Source organism: Anolis carolinensis, chromosome 6 (genome assembly GCF_035594765.1).
Source record: "Anolis carolinensis isolate JA03-04 chromosome 6, rAnoCar3.1.pri, whole genome shotgun sequence".
Classification (NCBI taxonomy): Eukaryota; Metazoa; Chordata; class Lepidosauria; order Squamata; family Dactyloidae; genus Anolis; species Anolis carolinensis.
This window is the reverse complement of record NC_085846.1, coordinates 20,869,558-20,892,834: the sequence shown is the minus strand read 5'-3', so window position 1 is coordinate 20,892,834 and position 23,277 is coordinate 20,869,558. Positions and strand designations below refer to the sequence as shown.

General features: G+C 40.1%; 2 protein-coding genes across 2 annotated transcripts; both read right to left on the bottom strand.

The window, feature by feature from the left end:
• Positions 1-598: 598 nt before the first annotated feature.
• Positions 599-4,547, bottom strand: LOC100554118 (olfactory receptor 6B1). Its single transcript, XM_062957240.1, has 2 exons — positions 4,372-4,547; positions 599-2,338 (listed from the first exon to the last, which is right to left on the bottom strand). Exons 1-2 carry the CDS (start codon positions 4,425-4,427, stop codon positions 1,474-1,476), a joined length of 921 nt encoding a protein of 306 aa, XP_062813310.1. The 5' UTR covers positions 4,428-4,547; the 3' UTR covers positions 599-1,473.
• Positions 4,548-10,090: 5,543 nt separating this feature from the next.
• On the bottom strand, positions 10,091-16,468 carry LOC100554307 (epididymal sperm-binding protein 1-like). Its single transcript, XM_062957149.1, has 4 exons — positions 16,246-16,468; positions 14,890-15,045; positions 12,297-12,452; positions 10,091-10,783 (listed from the first exon to the last, which is right to left on the bottom strand). The coding sequence occupies exons 1-4, from the start codon at positions 16,466-16,468 to the stop codon at positions 10,401-10,403; spliced, it is 918 nt and encodes a 305-aa protein (XP_062813219.1). The 3' UTR covers positions 10,091-10,400.
• Between the last annotated feature and the right edge of the window lie 6,809 nt (positions 16,469-23,277).

Below are 23,277 nucleotides of genomic sequence, written 5' to 3'. Positions count from 1 at the left end.
CAGAATACAATATTTCTCATAAATTACAAGATTGATTTCTTCCACTTGTAGAAGTGTTGTCTTTCCCACTCTTGCAAAGGGGACAAACACCTCACAGTATTATTTATTTATTTAAATATTTAGATTCTGCCTAGATTGAAAAATATCAGGGGAGTTTACAGTATAGTTGACCAATTTTAATGGTTGTCTTAATATATTAAGAAATCATGCTTTTTTAATGACAAGAACATTGGTGTGTATCGTTTATCTCCCTAATTGACATAGATTTAAGGGAAACAAGACATATTACATTTTGCACATTGTTATTTCACAGCATTCACATATGAGATATCTAACTCAGTTAGCATTGACATGGATTGGATTTAGGCTTTTGCACAAGGTCTAATGGATGATTGGTATATATATTTGGTGTTGCATTGTGTTAAATTTTTATATATTGTATTTTACTATGTTATTTAATTATTTTAACTGTTTTATTCTTATTTTATTGTATTATGATGTACTGGTAGTGATCCTACCAGTTGTGTAAGCCGCCCTGAGTCCCCTCGGGGAGAAGGGCTGGGTAAAAATATTGGAAATAAATAAATAATAAATAAGATAGCTATCACTGATGTTTACTGAACTTTCATGCCATTGTTACTCACACTTCATCCATCCAATGATTTCATATAAAGTCAGAATTACATGTATTGTAATTGTAAAATGCTTATGAATCTCAGTTGCATGATTAATTCACATAGGAAAGACGAATTCATGACACTTTTCATCATATAGAACATCAAATACTTAACATAGAGGAACACATTTTGGGAACACATTTCTACATCTTTTTTACAATAGAAAAACAGCAACAGAAAATCTTTGATGTGGACAAGACTTGTGCCATACAATGTACTGATACCTGAATTATTGGCTTTGAATCCCTAGTAAGTCTCCAGGAAAGAAAGAAACGGAGAAAGCCAATGGGAAACTTTGTGCCAGCTCACAAGCAAATTAGCAGTGAAATTGTTGGTTCCTTCATATTGACTAACCTAAGAAATAATGGAATAGACTACTCTTGGAAAATCTGATTAGTATTGGAAACAATTTGAATTATTTTATGGGAAAGGTCGGACATAGGCCATGCGACAACTGAGCTGGGAGATGGGGAGAGAAGGAGTGAGGAGGACTTCTTGGGTGTTTCCAGCAATAGCTTTAAAAATGGCTTTAGTGAAAAGGGAAAACCATGTCATCTTCAGGGAAGTGGGAAGAAAATAGGGAAATTTTAATTGATACAACATTGACCATTAGATGAATAATATGGGAAAGAGTGACATCATTTTTCCAACACTACATTAGATGGCACAGAGTACCTCCTTTCCCTTGATCATTATTCTTCTCCGCCTGCAATCAATTTTACTTCACTCCATTATTATTGTCTATCTTATATGACTCTAATGGTCAGTACAGATGACTGTGGTGACATTCTACAAACTACAAAAAAACTTTTTTCAGGGCTTCCTTTACATCTTGATTCCTTAGACAGTAAATGCAGGGATTCAACATGGGTGTGACAATAGTGTACACAACTGAAACAAGCTTATTGAGATCAAAAGAATGGATTCTCTTGGGTCGAGCGTACATGAAGAGGGTGGCTGAGAAGAAGATCATAACCACAGTGAGGTGTGAAGCACAGGTGGAAAAGGCTTTCTTTTTCCCTTGGGTTGTGGGAATATGTAAAATGGTTACTATTATGCATACATAGGACCCAATGTTGACAGACAGTGGAATTATGAGGATAATGAGAGCAAAAACAAAGTCCACCATCTCAGCCACTGTGCGGTCTGTGCAAGAGAGGTTGAGCAGCGGTGAGATATCGCAGAAGAAATGGTTGATGGTGTTGGGTCCACAAAAATTCAAGCAGGATATGAAGAAGACCTTTAACATTGAAATGAGGAAGCCAGTAAGCCAGGACCCCACAGCTAAGTGCAAGCAAAATTGAGCAGTCATAATAACTGGATAACGCAGAGGGTTGCAAATAGCAACATAACGATCATAAGCCATGACAGCCAAGAGGACACACTCAGTGCAGACTAGAGATATGAAAAAGTATAGCTGGGCCATGCATCCTTCATAAGAAATGCTTTTGTTCTTTGTGACCAAGTTAACCAGGAGTTTAGGAACTGTCACAGAAATGTACCAAGTTTCCAGGAAAGAGAGGTGACTGAGGAAAAAGTACATTGGTTTATGAAGTTGTTTGTTCATCCTTATCAGCATAATAATCACAATGTTCTCCAACAGGGTGAGGATATAAACAATAAGGAATATTATAAACAGCAGTATTTGAAATAATAATAATAATAATAATAATAACTTTATTTTTATACCCCGCCTCTATCTCCCCGAAGGGGACTCAGGGCGGCTTACATGGGGCCAAGCCCGAATAAAAACAGTAGCAGTATAAAACACAGCAATAGACAACAACTTGCACAATAAAAAAATAAAAAAATAAAATAAAACATTAGCCAATAAAAAACAAGAACTAATAAAAACATGGATTAAAACTGAGAGATTGTAAAAGTAGACTGGGTAAGGTGCACCATATAAATATTGTAGACACGAGGTGACTGATAAAGTGCTGCAAATTCTGGAAGTGCAAATTGGGATGGGAATAGACCCTGTGTCTATATCGAGTTGACAAAGGTAAAAGGTGCAAACCGGTACAAGAATGGTCACAGATACAGGTTGCTTCTGGATGAGCAATCTTTATCTAAAGGCTTGAGTAAAGAGCCAGGTTTTCAAGCTCTTTCTGAATGCTACCAGGGTGGGGGCTTGCCTGATTTCCCTGGGGAGCGAGTTCCAGAGCCGGGGGGCCACCACGGAGAAGGCCCTCTCTCTCGTCCCCACCAACCGTGCTTGTGACGGAGGTGGGAGCGAGAGGAGGGCCTCCCCCGACGAACGAAGAGATCGTGCAGGTTCGTAGGGCGAGAGGCGATCACTAAGGTAGGAGGGTCCCAAACCGTTCAGGGCTTTGTAGGTGATCACGTGCACCTTGAATTGGGTCCGGAAGGTGAACGGCAGCCAGTGGAGCTCCTTAAGCAGGAGGGTTGACCGCTCCCTATAATTTGCTCCAGTTAGAAGCAAGGCTGCCGAACGTTGAACTAGTTGGAGTTTCCGGGCCGTCTTCAAGGGCAGCCCCACGTAGAGTGCATTGCAATAGTCCAGTCTAGAGGTAACTAAGGCATGGACCACCGTGGCCAGATCAGACTTCACGAGGTAAGGTCGCAGTTGGCGCACAAGTTTCAATTGTGCAAAGGCCCTCCCGGCCACGGCCGACACCTGAGCATCAAGCGTCAGTGCTGAGTCCAGGAGGACCCCCAAACTGCGGACCTGCGCCTTCAGGGGGAGTGCGACCCCGTCAAGCACAGGTAGCCACCCAATACCCCGATCGGACATACGACTGACCTGGAGGACCTCTGTCTTGTCGGGATTAAGCTTCAGCTTATTCGCCCTCATCCAGCCCATCACAGCTGCCAAGCACTGGTTCAGTATCTGGGGGGCTTCCTTGGAGTTCGGTGGAAAGGAGTAGTAGAGTTGAGTGTCATCTGCGTAGAGATGGCACCGAACTCCAAAACTCCGGATGACCTCTCCCAGCGGTTTCATGTAGATGTTAAAAAGCATGGGGGACAGAATGGAACCTTGCGGGACCCCACAGGTCAAAGGCCAGGGGTCTGAGCAGGTGTCCCCCAGCTTCACCAACTGGGAACGGCCCTCCAGGAAGGACTGAAGCCACGACAGAGCCATGCCCCCAAGGCCCATCCCGGAGAGCCGTCCCAGAAGGATACCATGGTCGATGGTATCGAAAGCCGCTGAGATGTCCAAGAGAACCAGCAGGGTCACACTCCCCCTGTCCAGCTCCCTGCGGAGGTCATCCACCAAGGCGACCAAAGCCGTCTCAGTACTGTGCCCAGGTCTAAAGCCAGACTGCGATGGGTCCAGAAAATCGGTGTCATCCAGGAAACCCTGGAGCTGCGAGGCAACCACCCGCTCCAGGACCTTGCCCAAGAAAGGGAGGTTCGAGATTGGTCTGTAGTTGTTTAGAATGGCCGAATCAAGGGAGGCCTTCTTCAATATAGGCCTCACTATGGCCTGTTTGAGGACAGATGGAAATTTGCCTTGATCCAAAGAGGCATTAATTATCATCACAAACCACTCTACCAACCCTCCTCTGGCCGATTTAATTAGCCACGAGGGGCAAGGGTCTGCAGAGCAAGTGGTCGCTCTCACCGCCCCAAGGATCCTGTCCACGTCATCCGGGCGAACAAGCTGAAACGAATCCCACAAGTTCGAACAGACAGGTGCCTCAGTTACCTCCTTTGAAATTCCATGAAAGTGGGAAAGCCCAGAAGAAGAAACTCCTGCACTCTGGTCTGGTTTTCCAATTTCATATTGGTCAAAGGATCTACAGAAAAATGAAAGAATAATCATGCTCATATTACAGAATGAAGGGTAGTCTTCACAGAAGAAAGCAACATTTTGATGCACTCAAGAAAATACAAAATTCAGGAAATGCATGAATAAAGACAATGCATTGAAGTGTGATACACTGCAGGGGGAAAAGACAGACATTATAAATATTGGGTTACTGTGAGTTTTCCGGGCTGTATGGCCATGTTCCTAAAGCATTCTTTCCCGACATTTCACCCAATTCTAAGGCAGGCATCTTCAGAAGTTGTGAAGTCTGAGGTTGTGAAGACTTTATAAACTCTTAGGATGCCTGCCATAGATGTGGGCAAAATGTCAGGAGAGAATGCTTCTGGAAAACTCACAGCAACTCAGTGATTCTGGCCATGAAAGCTTTCGACAACACATTGTAAATATTTTCTCTGCAAATCTGTCTACAGCTGTTTCCCAAAACATGATGCAACAAAGTGAGAGGATCCCAGGTTACTTTTGGATAAGAATAAATGGAACAATATATAGTTGTGTTATATACCTTTGATTTCAAGTTTAAGCAAACTCAAAGTGCTTTCTCTTCTGTTATAATGTATTTTAAGGCAATTTAGTAGAGAGACTAAAAGAATTTAATCTTAGGTCTGAAAAGCTATGGTCAAATTCCTGCTTTTGGGTAAAATTCCATGCAGTTCATTGGAATGTTTCAAGCAGGTCACTATCTTTCAGTCTAACTTTACAATGTTAAAATGCAATGCTGGTCACCTTGCAAGAAGTTGTGAATGTATCTGTAAAACAAATTACCTAAGATCTGAATCTACTATCATGTGCCTATACGAATCTTGAACTGTCAGACATATTTTAGCTTTCTTCCACTGGTGCTTTTCTACTCATGTTTATTGAGATAATTATATTACCTTTGGATGGTACAACATCTACCTGCATATTGATTGATCAGTTACATTTTCATACCACCTAATAACAAAGATGTCTTTAAAATCTCTTAAAATGTAAAAACATTTAAAGTTGGAGGTGCTGTTGCTGACAATGTTGCTGATGATTTGTCAAAATGGTTATTGAACATAATATGACATGACAGCAAACCAATGTAGCCAACACATTTCTTAAAGCAATTAATTTCTTAAAATGAATATTACCAGATTCACTCAGATTATGTCTTTGCAAAATGCAATAAAAGCAAAGGAAAATAAATTTATTTTATTTTTCTTTCCTGTATAGAAAATACCCCCTTGACAATTTATCATGTTTCACTTTAAAACATTAAATCATATAAACATATTCTACAAAAACATTTTTTCTGGACATAATTGAAGAAATACTTTCCATTACTGAAATAAGATTTACATACTTACAACCTGCAGTGGATGTGAATGTCTGCAAACACAATATGTGCATTCAAAAATAAAGATGTTTCCAGAGGAGTGGACCAAGAAAGAAGGAAAGAAAAAGGAAGCAAAATATAAATGCTGACATTTCTGGGAACATAACGTACTGGCTATAATAAGAATGCTAATAGATGCATTTCAGCTACTGTACTTGTGGAATTTTTTAGTGCACTCCTTTATTCTTTCTGCACAATACTGCATTTTGCTCTGCTCAGTCCAGCAGGTTCCTCTCATCTGCTTATGGCACAGCATGATCTGAGACTGGCATATTTATGTAAACAAGACTTCAAGTTACATCAATTAATTTTTCCTTTGCGTTCTAATTACAACTGTTCATTTGTCTAAAACATTTTTTCCTCTTCTTCAGAAACTAAATGAAGACTATGGTTTGGAGGAGAGAAATAGCTTAGCATGGTAGTTTAAATAGGTTCTGGAAACTTCTCATAGCAAAATAATTTTATTTTAATTTATCTTTGTATCCTATTTGAATAAAATTCTATGGAAAATAAATTAGACAGAAGTTACTACTAATGGATTTCATATCCAACAATCAGTATTTGGTTGTATCCTACAAGCCAAAATGTAAATGACTAAGGAGTTTATCACATGAGGCAGACAAATTGCAAATTATAGAAGGGCAATAGCATCTTTGCCTTTCATGTTTCACTTGACATCATTCTTTTCCATCTATTCTCATGCTGGAAAACATCCTGGAAATGTTTTTTTACAAACATGAATAACCTGTTAATGACTTCTTTTTGTAAAAGAAACATCTTTCAAATATATCCCACTGGGGGCATGATGGGAAAGGAGAGCCATTGTGTGATAAGACCACGACACTGCTGTCCTGCTTTGTATGTGATTTGCTTACCTTGTTTGATAAACTCCCAATGCAAAAGAAGAACAAAGAAAGACATATTAATGGAACTAGTATTACAAACTAACACATATGTTGTATGTTCTTTGGTGGATGGAAAGACTAGTGTCAGGCGAGGGCATTATAGTATGAAAAGATAAAGCACTCAATGCTGCAAAAGCTAAGAAAAAGGAAGGAGAGTGAATGATCACCTTTCCTCCCGGTCTTCTTCTTCACCAAAAATCTAAACAGAGACACCAGATAACAGGCCTATTAACATTATCAATATTATTTCATCAAAATTATCTGTTATCCATGACAAATGAATTCGTTGATCTAATCATCATCATAGGCTATCCCTTGTGACTGAGTATGATTGTCTTCCAAGGGTAGAGTCTTGGGAGTGGGTCCGTAACTGTAGAGACCTATTCTTGATCTGCATGGTCTATCACTGTTGCACCCATAGGCTACATAGGCACCACAAAACCACACTGAAGCCCTAGAATATAAGCAAGCAAGTTGTTTATTGATGATTATATGCAAGCAAAAGCAAAATATAGTTCAGAGTCAGTAAATTAGGGTTAAATCCACAAAAGCAAGGTATCTGAAGTTCATGAAACACGAGTCTATAAAAACCACTCAAACAGCATAGTCCACAACTGGATTATTCCCCAAGACATGAATCAAGGATAACCACAGGAAACCAAGACTGGAATGCAGGAATAATTCTAAGGTAGTCCAAGGTATGAAGTCAATGATGATACACAAACAAGGCACAGGAAAACAAGGCTCTGGAATGGCTTCTTTAGGTTTAGTGATCTAAAACCCACTAATGTGGAGGGTTGACTGTGCTCTCCCAAGAGAACTGGAGTAATGCTTATAGTGCCAGATTTGAAAGAGCAAAGTAAGCTCACATTCTTGTTTGGTCCTGGAATTTTTCATATGATTTTGGACTACCATTGTATCACAGCAAAATAACATTTTATAATTGATTTTCTTTTGCCTCTTTACAACAACAACAAAAAAGTGATACTTTAACCCTTGAGAACAATAGCATCTTTGGTTTCTTTAATAGGCCCATACAGTTACCAGTCTTTTACAATCATATACAGGAGGTCTCCGAGTTACAAACATTTGACTTACAAACGGCTCATACTTAAGAATGGGGGGTGAGAGAGTTAACGGGAAATGAGAAAAATCTACCCCTAGAAAGGGAAATTAAATCCTGAAAGATCATGGGGAAAAGGTGTCTCCACTGAAGCTTTATCACCAATCCATGTTTCCACAACAAGCAAAAAAAAATCATAATTCATTTATCACAGGGGCAGAAATTGAGGTGAAATCTTCTTTACCCAATGAAGAAGCTAAAAGAGCTTCAAAAGAGGTTCCACCTAAACATTAGGAAGAACTTCCTGAGGGTAAAAGCTGTTTAACCGTGGAACAATACACTGCCTCAGGGTGTGGTCGAGTCTTCTTCGCTGGGGATTGTTAAACAGTCTGAATGGGCATCTGTTGAGAGTAATTCGTGTATTCTTTATGACAGGGGGTTGGCCCTTGTGATCTTTTCCAACTCTAGGATTTTATGATTCTATTAATTTTATAAAATAGTTACAAAATGACAAGCCTATATGGGATCCAAGACAGGAAACAAGATGACCAAAGACTCAGTCATGGCATGCTGCATAAAGACTTTATTTCTGATTTTGGATTGATCTTGTCAGGATAGAATCAGATGAACAATGGCTGCAATGATCAAATCAGAAGAACAATGACTGCTTCATGGTAGGAACCACTGATATCTATTGCGTGAGTCGTCTTTAGCCACCTAGAAAGAGAAAAACTAAAATTAAAATCCCTTTATAAAGTTAATTTGGTAGAACTATAAAACTACAACCAGGAATCCAAAGGAAGAAGATGTCAACATATAAAAGCAATTAAAATGCCCACACCAATAAAAATATATGAATTTAGCACCAAAATTAATATAAACCCAAAGTAATGAGCTTAGTTAGACGAGTCAGTGTTGATTTCACCCATTTTGATCTATTTTTAAATTTATATTGAAAAAGAACATATTTACTAGGCCAGTGCGATAGATAAAAAAAAAAGTTTCAAACGTCATTACAAAATTGGGGGTGCCAGTGTTTCATTTCTAAAGTGTTTCTAAAGTATAGTTAGTAAAAATTTTGTTACTATAACAAGAGTAACGAAATTTGGTTACTTTTTCGTTATAGTAATTGCACAAGTGAATAAACTTCAGGGACTCCTTTCTCCTCATTTTTACAGCTATTGGGCTGTTAGCACATCACGGTTCAGAATTTTTCACCTACACATGGATTTTTGGAGAATTTTCAACGTTTTTATAAACAACATTTTTTTAAAAAAACTACAAGTGCTATCTTCTTGAATTTTCTGTACAATGACAAAATATAATAGGGTATCACCCCCAACTTTCAGAAATATTCATACATCTATTGATTTTAGGGATTGACAAAATATGTTTTTGTAAAGCCACAACAGCTATCTCATTAAATGTCTATCATATTAACCAACAGAACTTCCATTTAGGGATTTCTTCCCAGCCTAGCACAGAGATTTACTTACTAGAAGTATCAGCCAGTCCTCCTCTTTACAGATTCAACAATTTATTGGAGCTCAGGCTGCCTGCTGCGACAGAGGGAAAAAAAATCTCCCCCCTTCTGATTGGGGCTTTCTGAGGCTGAGCAGAATTTTGGAAATGTAGTTTAGGGCAGGGCCTTATGAATTCTCTACCATAGGCCTCCTCACCTTCCCAAATTACATTTCCCAGAAATCTGTGCTTTCTCAGTCTTTCTCCCGGCAAGCTTTGCTTTCTCCCTGCTGCATTTCTCTCTTCTAATCACCAAAGGCTATTCATGTAAGGAGGAAAGGCAGCCTTTTTGGCTTTCCTTTGCTTCCTTGCACTGAAAATGAAACTGACCTTGGGAGGATTCCGAGATTTAAAAAAATTCAAACAAAAACATATTGCGTAAGTTTGGATTTTTAAGTTTTAAGTCCATGCCAGCACCAAATATTGCATTGTAAGTACAAATGTAAAGAATTTGATATGACTTATGACGACTAACAAAAAATTGCACATCCCTAATATTTATCATTTTAAAAAATTCTTATTAAAAATTAAAACAAAGCCCTTGTCGGCAGTTGGAACAGATCTATAGTTAAAGATGTGGACGTGCCATCATTTAGGTAATTTGAGGCCCCATCTATACTGCCATATAATCCAGCTTCTGAATCCAGATTATCTGATTTGAAACAACAAATCAAGGCAGAAAATCCCACAATATCTACTTTGAACTGAGATATCTGAGTCAACACTGCCATATATTTCATTTCAAAGAGATAATGTGGGATTTTATTCAGCTATGTGGAAGGGGCCCAGGAATCATCTCCCTGCTTCCTAGAAGAAGCAGTAGTTCCTATCAGGTTGGATCTACACTGCCATATAACGCAGGGGCCTGAGATTTGAGGAAGGAGAGAGGACTAAAGGTCTGAACACATATTGCCCACTTAATTAGTTTGGAGTGGAATATATCAACCTCTTTTCCTAATTCATCTTTATGCTAGCTAGAAACAACAGAGCTGATAAACACATGCTGATCTACAAATAACAGTTTTACAAATGTGTCCCAATGTAGCTGGGAAAGTCCAAAGTATTCCTCCATTTTTTTTCAGCTGCTTTTAAAATGTTCCAATTTTATTTCTCCTGTCCCTTTTTCTGACTTACTTGAACTAGCACAATAGCTCCACTGTTTATCCTTGTCATAGTTTCCTGTTGTAGCACACCAAAATCTCCCATCTTCTGAGTTCTCATTGGTGCAAGTGTGGAATGTACGGTCCCTGTAGATGAAGGGAAAGACGCAGGGCTTGCTGTTGGAGTATGCTTCATGAGAGAGAAAGAGAGAGAGAGAGAGAGAGAGACGCTGTAGAGGGTCCAATGCCCTGACCCTCATCTTTGGTTGGTCTCTCTTGTCTTCCCACTTCTTAACCTTGGACTTATTAAGAGGTATCTGTAGGTGTCTAGATATCTTAAAGACATTAGCTTCCTTTTGGTCTTGAAATCAAAGCAGGCTCAGCCCTGATGGGAGAGCATCAATGAATACTATGTGCTACATGCTATATTTCATAGGAACAAATGACTTTATATATATATCTGAAGCACACTTTAGTCAGTGAGACACATACATTGAAAAATAAGCACAACATATATATCTAGAGATTTTATTATTATTATTATGTTTAAAAATCTATGTGGTGTTTTCATATAACAAATATAGAGATAGGGAAAGGAGACATAAACATAAAATACATTGATGTGAATTTCTTTAAAAAAAGAAATTACTTTGAGGGATTAAATAGATAATTTGTAAGGGAGGATTACTATCAGAGGTCACAAGTGTTACTTCTTCGGACTGCAACTCAGGCCAATTCCAGACAGAGAAGAAGTCTGTGCTGACCCAGGTTCAAAAAAAAACCCTGTGTAACAGCAGCCTGCAGTCCCCACACTGGCCTGAAACCCTATGTTTTCTTGGGGAGGGGGTTGTCCACATGCCCTTCCAGACTTAAAGGAAAACCCCACAGAAAGGCCTTAAAATTAAAAATTACTTATGCAGCTGGCATTTCCCTGCTGCTGACCCCCTCCTGGCGCATAGAAATGACATGCCAGGAGAGGTGGGGAAGGAGCAATTTTCTTCCCACCCCTTCTGCTGGCACATCATTTTAATATGCCAGGATAAGGCCAGCAGCAGAGAAATGCTGGCCGGGTAAGTATTGTTTTCTTTTTAGTGTTTTAAGGGGGTTTGGGAGGGGGTGGGGGCTGTCTTGGATTTTCGGGCTCCAGGAGGTCAAAAATCCCAAGACAGCTGTGTGGATTGGGGCCAGGTATCATGCAATGCGGTCCACTGGCTCAACCCACACAGCGCCCACAGATATATATATTTTTAAAAAATCTGTGTGGAGTTGTCATATGACAAATATAGAGATAGGGAAAGGAGACATAAACATACAATATTTTGATATTTTTGGGGGGACTCTTGCCCCCCAAAAAAGGAATTACTCTGATGGATGAAATATATAATTGGTAAGGGAGGTTTAATATCAGAGGTCACAAATGTTACTTCTTTGGTCTAAGACTCAGGCCTGTTCCAGACAGAGTAGAAAATCGCACTGACCAGGGATTTAAAAATACTCTTATCAGGGCTGCTTTCTAATGCCACACTGGCCCGAAAGCCTGCGTTTTACGGGTGGGGTGTCCAGATGCCTGTTGGACCTTCTGGCAGGGAACTGGAAACAAAAGAGAAAAACCCCAGCTGCTGACCTTCTCTTGGCACATAAAAATCACATGCCAGGAAAGGGGGGCAGGAACGATTTTCCTCCTCCCTGCTTCTAGCATGTCATTTCTATGTCAACTCCCTGTTTCCCAGAAGAAGCAGTGGTTCCTATCAGGTTTGATCTACACTGCCATATAATCCAATTCAAAGCAGTGTAGATGGGGCCTCAGCCTCTCCCACTGCAACAAGAAGGAGAAATTAAAACAGTTTTCCCTCCTGTCCTTTGTTCTGACTTACTTGAATCATCACAATAGCTCCACTGCTTGTCCTTGTCATAGTTTCCTGTTGTAGCACACCAAAATCTCCCACCCTCTGAATTCTCATTGGTGCAAGTATGGAATGTGCGGTCTCTGTAGATGAAGGGAAAGACGCAGGGCTTGCCGTTGGAGATACCTTCATAAAAGAGAGGGAGAGAGAGAGGGTGAAATTTAAAAAGACGGTGTAGAGGGTCCAGTGCCCTGACCCTCATCTTTGGTTGCTCTCTCTTACCACCCCATCTCTTTAACCTTGGATTTATTAAGAGGTAGCTGTAGGTGATCAGATATCTTAAAGACATTAGATCACTTGCAGTATTGAAATCTAAGGAGGCTGAGCCCTGATGGGAGACCACCAATGAGTACTGGGTTCTACGTGCTATATTTCATAGGAACAAATGACACACACACACACACACACACACACAGTACACTTTAGTCAGTGGGACACCACCATACATTAAAACTTATATTTGAAAAATAGGCACAACATATATATCTAGAGATTTTTTTAAAAATCTGTGTGGAGTTGTCATATAACAAATATAGAGATAAGGAAAGGAGTCATTAACATAAAATACTTTGATGTGAATTTCACAAAAATGGAATTATTTTGAGGGATCAACTATATAATTTGTAAGGGAAGATTACTATCAGAGGTCACAAATATTTCTTCTTTGGACTACAGCTCAGGCCAGTTCCAGACAGGGAAGAAGTCCGCAGTGACCCAGGTTTAAAAAGCCCGGGTTACGGCAGCCTTCTGTCCCCACACTGGCTCGAAAGCCTGCGCTTTGCTATGTGTATGTGTGTGTGTGTGTGGGGGGGGGGGTGTCCAGATGCCTTCCTGCACCTTCCGGAAGGGCACTCAGACACAAAAGAAAAACCCCCAGCATCCCCCTGCAGCCACATTTCTCCTGGCACATAGAAATGGCACATCAGGAGAAGGGGGGGCAGAAGCGATTTTCCTACCCATCTTCTCCTGGTGCGTCATGTACATGTGCCAGGAAAGGGCCAGGGACAGAGAAATGCTGACTGGGTAAGTATTTTGGTTTTTAAAAGGTGATTTGGGAGGGAGTGGGGGCTCTCTTTGGGTTTTTGGGCTCCAGGAGCTGAAAAATTCCATGACAGCTGTGTGGATTTAGGCCAGAATCAGGTGATGCGATTCCCTGGCCCAATCCACACAGCGCCCACAGCTGAAAAGACCTGGGTCTTCTGAAAGACCCAGGTCTTTCCAGCTGTCTAATTATTTCTACACAAAGCAAGGTTTTCCTGCTTTGTGCCAAAGGAATTAGATTTTCCTGAGGTGTCATTTGGACGCTCCAGATATAAATGCAAGAGGCTGCGCATTTTCCACCTTGTGTGGATACGCCATCAGAGACCACTAGCTTGCATAATCAGTATCCTTGCTGGGGAGAGGGAGTGAATTTGGTCACTTTATTTCAATAATGTAACTTTTTCTATCTGCAGTGAATCTGCATGAAAAAAGAAAATCAGATTTACCCTGAATACCCTGAATCATAACATTGCAGCACTTTTAATGAAGTGTGTGGAGTATCCTGGGTGACAGCAGCTTTGTTTAACTTCAAGAAATTTGGGGAAATGGTCTGGGATGTTCAAGAAACTCTGGAGTATTCCACAGCTTTGGGTCAGTGGGAACAGCTGGATCTGGTCCAATTCAAGCTTGTCCTCTGTCCAGTTAAGACACCATCACCATCCCATTCTCCCTGGCCATGGTTTGTCACTGTCACCACTTCTAGACATCTACAGAACTTTGTGTGAGTTATTTCTGGTATGGTGTCCCTTCAGTAGCGGGACACACATGACCAGGACAAAGGTGGGAAGATCGGCAATGGTGGCCCAATAGGTGAGGTGATGGTCCAATAAGGCTGATGCAGTCTCAGCCCAGTTGAACTATGTAGATATCATGACACCACAGTGGGTTAAGCAGAATACACATGGCTGTAATTTCTATTCTGGTCTGGCCATTGATTTACCAGCCAGTATGGACCTCCCCACTTCTCTTTTCATGGAACTTTTTGCCACTGGGTTATCTGAGTCCGCACTGCCATATATTCCAGTTCAAAGGAGATAATGTGGTATTTTATTCAGCTGTGCCTGAGGGCTCTTCCAGTCTGCCATATAATCCAGAATATCAAGGCAGATAATACACAATATCTACCTTGAACGGAGGGCCCTTCCACACAGCCATAAAACCCAGAATATCAAGGCAGAAAATCAAACAATATCTGCTTTGAACTGGGTTATCTGAGTCCACACTGCCATATAATCCAGTTCAAAGCAGATAATCTATTTTCCTTTACCTGTTCCAGGGCCCTTCCACACAGCCCTGTATCCCAGAATATCAAGGCAGAAAATCCCACAGTATCTGTCTTGAACTTGGTTATCTGAGCCCACACTGCCATATATCCCAGTTTCAAAGCAGATAATGTGGGATTTTATTCAGCTGTATGGAAGAGGCCCTATTGTAGCTGGAAAACTCCAAATTATTCCTTCATTTTTTCAGCTACTTTTAATATGTTCCAATTTTGTCTCTCCTGTCCCTTTTTCTGACTTACTTGAATCAGTACAATAGCTCCACTGCTTATCCTTGTCATAGTTTCCTGTTGTAGCACACCAAAATCTCCCATCTTCTGAGTTCTCATTGGTGCAAGTGTGGAATGTATGGTCCCTGTAGATGAAGGGAAAGACGCAGGGCTTGCCGTTGGAGTTACCTTCATAAGAGAGAGAGAGAGAGAGAGAGAGAGAGAGAGAGGGGGAGAGAGGGAGAGAGAGAAAGAAAGAAATTAAAAATAACTGCTGTAGAGGGTCCAGTGCCTTGACCTTCATCTTTGGTTGGTCTCTTTTGCCTTCCCACCTCTTTAACCTTGGATTTATTAAGAGGTAGCTGTAGGTGTCTCGATATCTTAAAGACATTAGCACCCTTTCAGTCTTGAAATCTAAGCAGACTCAGACCTATAACCCAGAATATCAAGGCAGGAAATCCCACATTTTCTGCTTTGAACTGGGTTATCTGTGTGTCCACACTGCTATATATTCCAATTCAAATCAGAACATGTGGGATTTCCTGCCTTGACATTCTGGGTGATATGGCTGTGTGGAAGGGCCCTTTGCTATCTGAGTACACACTGCCATATATTCCATTTCAAAGCAGATAATATGGGATTTTATTCAGCTATGTGGAAGAGGCCCAGGAATCAACTCCCTGTTTCCCAGAAGAAGCAGTAGTTCCTATCAGGTTGGATAAACACTGCAATGTAATCCACATTATCAAATTGGATAAGGCACATTATCTGCTTTGAACTGGATTATATGAGTCTACAATGCCAAATAATCCAGTTCAAAGCAGATAATCTGGATTTTATATGGCAGTGTAGATGTGGCCTCATCCTCTTCCGCTGAAACAAGAAGATAAATTAAAACAAGGCATCCTGGAAACTGTGTGCTTTGTTTTAAAGGAATGCTGGTTTAATTTCAGCTTTTGTATGTTTTTAACTAAATGTGTCTTCACTGTATTTGTATGTGTGTTGAAGCTGCCTTGCACCCTAAACTGTGGAAAAGCTTTAATATAAATAAAAGTATGCATGGATATCATGATTCCTGGAGCCTTTTGGGATTGTCATGTTAACTTGTTCTGAAGGAAGGGAATTTTGGTGGTAGTCAATTTGCAAATCTGAGATCTGAGGAAAGAGAGAGGAGTAAATGTATGAACACATATTACCCACTTCAATTAGTTTGGAGTGGAATATATCAACCTCTTTTACTAATTTTCCTAGTTCATCTTTATCCTAGGTAGAAACAAGAGAGCTGATAATCTCATACTGGCCTACAATTAATAGTTTTACAAAAGTGTGCACACCCCTTTACCTGTCCCAATTTAGCTGGAAAAGTCCAAATTATTCCTCCATTCTTTCAGCTGCTTTTAAAATGTCCCAGTTTTTCTCTCCTGTCTTTTATTTCTGACTTACTTGACTCAGCACAATATCTCCACTGCTTATCCTTGTCATAGTTTCCTGTTGTAGCACACCAAAATCTCCCATCTTCTGAGTTCTCATTGGTGCAAGTATGGAATGTGCGGTCTCTGTAGATGAAGGGAAAGACGCAGGGCTTTCCTTTGGAGATAGGGAAAGGAGTCATAAACGTAAAATACATTAATGTGAATTTTGCAAAAAAAAAAAAAAGAATTGCACTGAGGAATTAAATTTATAATTTGTAAGGGAGAATTACTACCAGAGGTCACAAGTATTATTTTTTTGGACTAAAATTCAGGCCAGTTCCAGACAGGGAAGAAGTTTGCGCCAACCTGTACTTTCCTGGGGAAAGGGTGTACAGATGCTCCTTGTAGGGTTTTTAAGGGGTTTTGTGAGGGGAGGGGGCTGTCTTGGTTTTTGGGGTCAAGGAGCCCAGAAATCCCAAGACAGCTGTGTGGATTGGGGCCAGGTTTCATGAGACGCGATCCCCTGGCCCAATTCACGCAGCGCCCACAGCTGGAAAGACCCAGGTCTTCTGAAGGACCTGTGTCTTTCTAGCTGTTAAATTACTTTGATATAAAGCAGGGTTTTCCTGCTTTGTGCTGAAGGAATTTGTTTTTACCTGAGGCGTCATTTGGACGTCCCAGGTAAAAATCAAGAATGGTGCGCATTTTCCATCCTGTGTGGATGTGCCTTCAGAGACCTCTAACTTGCATAATCAGTATCCTTGCTAGGGGAAGAGAGTTATTCCTGGCACTTTATTCCAAAGCAGGGTTTTCCTGCTTTGTCCCGAAGGAATTCATTTTAACTTTAGGCATCATTTGGAACACCAATGTTAGAGTAGAAAGTATTTACAAGGAAGAATAAGCCAGAAAGAGAAAGGTCTTGATAGTTTCCCCACATTCTTATATTATGGACCCAAAACTAAAGATAAATAAAAGGGACACCGAAGGACATCCTCGGGGCCATTGCTGGGTTGCGAGAAGAAAAAGGCATGTAAGGAAAAGTTTTTTTTTAAAAAAAATCCTATCTGTGATTGTTTTCCTGAAGATATCTCTGTTGCATTTTCAATATCCTTCAAAATTTATTGAGTTGACTATGGGAGTATCCAGACAACCCCTTTAAAGCGGGAGTTCCCGCACTTTAAAGTGGGCCATCCAGATGACGTACTACACACAAATGAATTCATTCGCTGCAAACCAGGAAACCCTGGTCTGCAGTGAATTAATTTGATAGCCCATTAGACATGCACCTTTCTGAAAGGACTGAGTCTAATAGACAATGGTCTTGTGTGGACAGGCCCACGGAGAATCCTGGGACTTCCCTGTGGCCTGTCCAAACACCCATCTCACACCTTCTTGGAGGCCAGAAGGTGCAAGAGTGCCCTCTCCTCCTCCCAAAATCCTTAAAAATGGGGAAAATAGTAAGTAAAAATAACTTACTGGCCTCCATTAGGTCTCACAGCACAGTCCCTGGGATGTACCACTATGGGCGAAAAACCAAAGGGGAGGCAGGAGCAATTTTTCGCATATAATGGTACATTCCAGGGACTGAGCTGTGAGACCTAATGGAGCCCAGTAAGTTATTTTTTACTGTTTTCCTCCATTTTAAGGGGTTTTGGGTGGGGGTGGGGGCTGTCTCCATGTTCTTCCGGTAGATACCATGAGGACATGTAGACAGCACCCATGGAAAGCATGGGCTTTTGGGGCAGTGTGCAGACTACACCCGGGTTTTTTAAACCCGGGTTGAAGCAGACTTTACTGTTGTCTGGAACCGCCTAATGTTTCCTTGCTTTCCAGAAAAGGTCAGATTCAGGGCTCATCTATAGAGAGATTAATGCCCATATTCTCCTTGAGTTGCATCCAAGCTGTTTTCACAACATACCCCTATTTCCAATGAGTATCATAGATTATACTAGGTTAAATTGTCTATCTGCTACTGGGTTTGTACTCAGGAAGTTGTTTGAAACTCCCTAGTGTTCTGTGGCTTCTGGGCAGAATAAACAGCTAGACTGGGACTGAGTTAAACTGGTCAACTGTCCACACAGGGAGTTACGCATGCTGTGGAATGGAGACAGAACATGCCCATATCACAATCATCACCATTCCCAGGCAGCCAGCCAGCAACAGAGATCTGTGTGAGTCTCTGGCCATCTCAAGTCCCCAACTCTAACATCAACAAAGGCACCTACACAACCAGGAAAAAGGTTGGAAGATTAGCACACTTTTTCCTGGTCAGAAGTGTAATCAATGCATTCAGAATTCAGTTGTTCCCTCCATTTTTAAATATATGAATTTTGTAATACTGTATTTCATTGTCATTTATTTTTTTAAAAAAGTTCAGCGCCTTCTATTACCTTCCCCAAATGCACTAACATTTGCCTTTTAATTGTGCAGTTCCTCAGATGTGTTTTAAATGAACATGTGTAAAACTAAGATACTGGGGAAAGAATCTTGATGTGAATGAATGCATGTTGAATTAAAATTCCTTCAGTGTAGAATTTTATCCATGCACCTGTCCAAATGAGAGCACGTAGAAGAAAATTCCACATGATTTTACTGGCAGTTGTAGTGAACTTCTCATGAGGAAGGCAGCTAATCTATAAAAGATTTTAGAAGTACACATATGCCACAGCAAAAAAGAAAAGAAAGAGCATAAAATGAAACATTGACACCATCATATAGAGAATCATGTCCAGTTTGTTATAAGTATGTGTGATTTTTCTGCTAACAAAGGATAGCAAGATGGAAAGGAACCAACAAGTAAATTGCATATGATCTGAGGACAGAATTAATTTTGAAATTCATGGGGTCAAATCAGAAAGATTCAGGTCAATGGTGGAGAAATGAAGTGAAATCCTGTAACAATCAAGAAACAATTAAGTGAAACCTCTGGTCCACAAGTATGGCAGGACAGAAGACCAAGGGTTTGAAAACATGAGAAAAAAGTGTTCTCACCCCAAATGTACCTCTGGTATTCTTCACCATGCACTGTCACTAAAGATAATTGTCCCATGTTTTATTTAGGGTGTTTTTGTTTTGTTTTGTTTTGCTTTAGATAGACTTTATCCTACTTTAGGCAAAGCCACTGCAAAATAACTTGCCAGAACTTCTGATAGCAGAAGTCAGAGATTTATTACTAAAACAGGTTAACTGAACCATGAATACTAACTGAAATATTCCTTACCTTCGTTTGCTCTCAGCAGTGATAGGAAAGTCCAGAAGCACAAGAGAGAGTTGACAATAGAGGCCATCTCCTTTCAGAGTTGATTGGACAAATATGAAGAATTGAGAGTTCACTCATTCCTTTTTATCCTGTCCCCTGTTGGGTTCTCACAGAAGTTGAGGAAGCAAGAAGCCACCTTTGTTCCTTTGCTTCAGGCTGAGTATTTAAGCCTGCTGCTGAACTCAAGCAATAGTTGGGTTCCCAGAGAAGTTGAGGAAGCAAGAAGCCACCTTTGCTCCCTTGCTTCAGGTACGCGCCTTGTCTTGTCTTAGATTGCGCTAGAAAGCTGAATGTGTGCTTGACTCCTGTACTTATCAGATTCATTATTTCAGGTCAGTGGATCAAGGCAAACAAAATAAGGCAAATAAGACATTTAAAGAAAGATAATTTTCGCAGTCAATTGTAACAATGACAGTCCAGGAAAATTCCTCCTGGGGATGTATGGGCTTTTCAATTACGGAAAATCTGAGATCAGAATGTTATAAAAGAATAATAATAATAATAATAATAATAATAATAATAATAATAATAATAATAATAACTTTATTTTTATACCCCGCCCCATCTCCCTGAAGGGACTTGGAGTGGCTTACATGGGGCCTTGCCCAATACCACAATATAATAACAACAAAACAATAAAACAAATATCCCAACAATAAAAACATCAGCATCAATAAAACAGTCATTAAAATCAACATACAGCATAAAATGTTAAAAACAAGAGACTAATACACAGATCTAGGCCAAAGTGCAGAATATTCCAAAATGGGGAGAGGTAGTTTCACAGCTATTTTTATTGCTATTTTTATTATTTCGGTGTTTAACTTTGGACTTTCTTGATCCATTCAAACAAATGGGGGGAAGCATTGGAATCTTTCTTTTTTACATACTTTGTGCCCAAGGAAAACACAAAGTTTTCTCAACATGTTCTTCCCATGTCACTGCTGTAAGTTTCTTCTTTGGGACTGCTTTCTTTATGTATGGCCAACCTTCTCCTAACCAAGGCAAAGTGGTGTCTTTTTTTTTTTTACACCATTGTAATTCCAATGCTGAATCCATTAATATACAGTTTAAGGAACAAGGAAGTGAAAGATGCCTTGATGAGACTGCTAAGGAGAACCTTTTTCCAATGTGAAGTTTCTAGATAAGGCTTTCATTTTACAATTGTACTGCCTGATTTGTGAATCTTTAAAGAACATGTAGATGTCTTCAGTTTGTATATGGTAGTTTCCATGTTTGCTTGTTTTAAAATGTTTGTCCCATCTTGTTTCTTTATTTAAGAAAATGTGTTATGGAAAATAAAAATCAAAGTATTTGAACAATTTTTGCTCACTTTGAACTGTTAAGAACCCTCAGTATATTAGTACTTTGTAGGGCAGTATATAGTGCAGAATAATCCAGAGCAAAGGGTCACATGCATTTGTGAGTTCCACTGCAGAACTGGTAGGATATTTCTGACTGATGGAGATGTAAAATTTACATACAGTGCCATTTTGCATGGCAGTGCTTGCTAATCTTAGCATCACACATGGAAGCTCAGCAGCCAGCATGATGTAGTGCTTTGGCTGCTTTACTAGGGACTTCATCACATTGAAGTCCTGAACCTGGGGAACAGTGGGGGCATTCATTGGGTAGCATGGGGAACCCATTGCTCCATGCCCCGCATCATCCCCTTTTCCATTTCACAGAAGGGAGCATTGCTGCCCAGCTTTCCCCCGCACTGGCCCCGTACTGTCGAATGAGAACATGGGAAGCCTCCTGTGTTCTCCGAACAGAACGCTTTCTGTTTGGAGCTCCACCAAAAGTTGCTTTGCATCATAAGATTGGCTCCGGTGAGGAAGCATCTTAGAAGCATCCTAGAATGTTTCCTGAAGACAATGTGATGAGGTCCTAGGATACTGAGTTGACCATGGTTCAAATTCCTCCAGAGCCACTGGGTGGCATTGGACATCACATTCTGTCAATCTAGGAGAAAGGCAAGAGACAACCTCTTTTGAATAAACCTGGCCAACAAAATCCAAGGATAGGATTACCATAAATCAGAGCCATCTTGGAGGCACAGCTACATAGAGGTTTACAAATATTTGACTCCATTCTAATGCACATTAATTGCTTTGTTTTTGATGTGTATTAGTGCGATTTAACAAAGCAGTCACATAGCACAATTAATGAAAATGTCTTCATGAAGAGACTTATATTATGCAACAGTGCTATAGTACCTTAGCTTATGAAACAATAAGGATCTCAAAAGTATGCCCAATGATAGAATCATGTGGGCTATCTACCAGAATGGCTATAACTAATATAATTGTAGCAGTGGTCATTTTCCAACCCTTTAGGTGGCTAAATAGTGCATATGTCACTATATCGCAGTTGTTGTTGTTGTTGTTGTTGTTGTTGTTGTTGATGATGATGTTTTGCAATGAATTCTTTACCAGAGTTTTAAAGGTGGGCTTAAAGCTAACTTTAAAAATTGTGGCATAGACATCGAGAACTGGGAAGCCCTGGCATTTGAGTGCTCTAACTCGAGGTCAGCTGTAGCTGTGGCCAACAATGCTGTGGAATTTGAAGAGGCACAATGGGGGGTAAAAGGGAGAAATGTGCCAAGAGGAAGGACGTCAAATATTATCAAATATTATCAAGTGTCATTCAGACAAAATATGAGTGGAGAGACGTGGGTGAGATGTCTGTAATCCTTAATACTGAACACATTCTCTTACTTTCACATGAGCCAGAGGATCTTCCTTTGTAAGGCATAACCCCATGATCATCATAGGCGATCCCTTAGGGCTGGGCATGATTGTCTTCCAGGGTGGAGTCTTGATGGTGGGTCTGTGACTGCAGAGACCTGTTCTGCATGGTCTTTCACAATGATGACATAGATTTCCAAAGGGAAGGCAGTCCTGATAAGGGTTTGTTTGACATGCCTTTCTCTTGGCACACTTCTCCTATTCATGTCTCTTCAAAATCCATAGCACTGTTGGTAACAGTTTACCTCCAGTGGTCAGTAGACCTCCTACTGACTTCTCAGTTCTTGGTGTTTATTCCAGATTTATTAAGGTTAGCTTTAAGTCCATATTTAAATATCCTTTGCTCTCGACCCACATTCTGTTTTCCAGAGGCTAGATGACCAGGAGGTGGAGTGAACATCTCACAGATAAGATATCACTTTGAGACCAAAAAGGTATAATATTTAGAAAAGAAGTTCTGTGGTCATTTATTAGGTATGTGTTATAGTAAATGCTAGCTTTTCGCATTTGTGGGTAAAGATGAAGCATTTGTACCTGGGGATTTAAGGCAGATTGAAAATTCAATAGTTTTACCTCAACTCCCAATGAATAAAAATAAATGACCCAAATGTTATTGAGGATTAACTTGAAATTAATAACAAGTAATTTATGAGAATAGCTCCAGTGAAGCCATTTTTTCTGCTATATCTTTATATCTTATCAAATTAATTCTGGTTGGATGGCATAATATTATCCCAGGACACAGTCTGGTGCAGTCATTTTAGTAGGTTTGTCAATGCTTTGGTTGTGGATGCCCAAAGAACACGATATTTGTAAATGCCTATACAAATGTATGACATACACTTATTGGATGGATGCGTGGATCCGAACTTGGCTGCCATCAAATTTCATGCTTATCTAATTGGCAATGTTCTCAAAAGTGGAAATGTAAAATATTCTGGAGGCTGTTTGTTTTTTTTTTTTAAATAGGTCAATATGGAAATAAAATAAAGTGGAATCA

What these genes read in the sequence shown, in the direction of transcription:
- LOC100554118 (XM_062957240.1), bottom strand. Translation starts at nt 4,427, where the DNA reads ATGAAATTGGAAAACCAGACCAGAGTGCAGGAGTTTCTTCTTCTGGGC. An exon ending in CTTCTTCTGGGCTTTCCCAC is followed by an intron (nt 2,339 to 4,371) that starts TTTCATGGAATT and finishes ATTATTATTATT; the next exon opens with ATTATTATTATTTCAAATAC.
- LOC100554307 (XM_062957149.1), bottom strand. Translation starts at nt 16,468, where the DNA reads ATGACTCCTTTCCCTATCTCCAAAGGAAAGCCCTGCGTCTTTCCCTTC. An exon ending in GGGACATTTTAAAAGCAGCT is followed by an intron (nt 15,046 to 16,245) that starts GAAAGAATGGAG and finishes TCTCTTATGAAG; the next exon opens with GTAACTCCAACGGCAAGCCC. An exon ending in GAGCTATTGTACTGATTCAA is followed by an intron (nt 12,453 to 14,889) that starts GTAAGTCAGAAA and finishes TCTTTTATGAAG; the next exon opens with GTATCTCCAACGGCAAGCCC.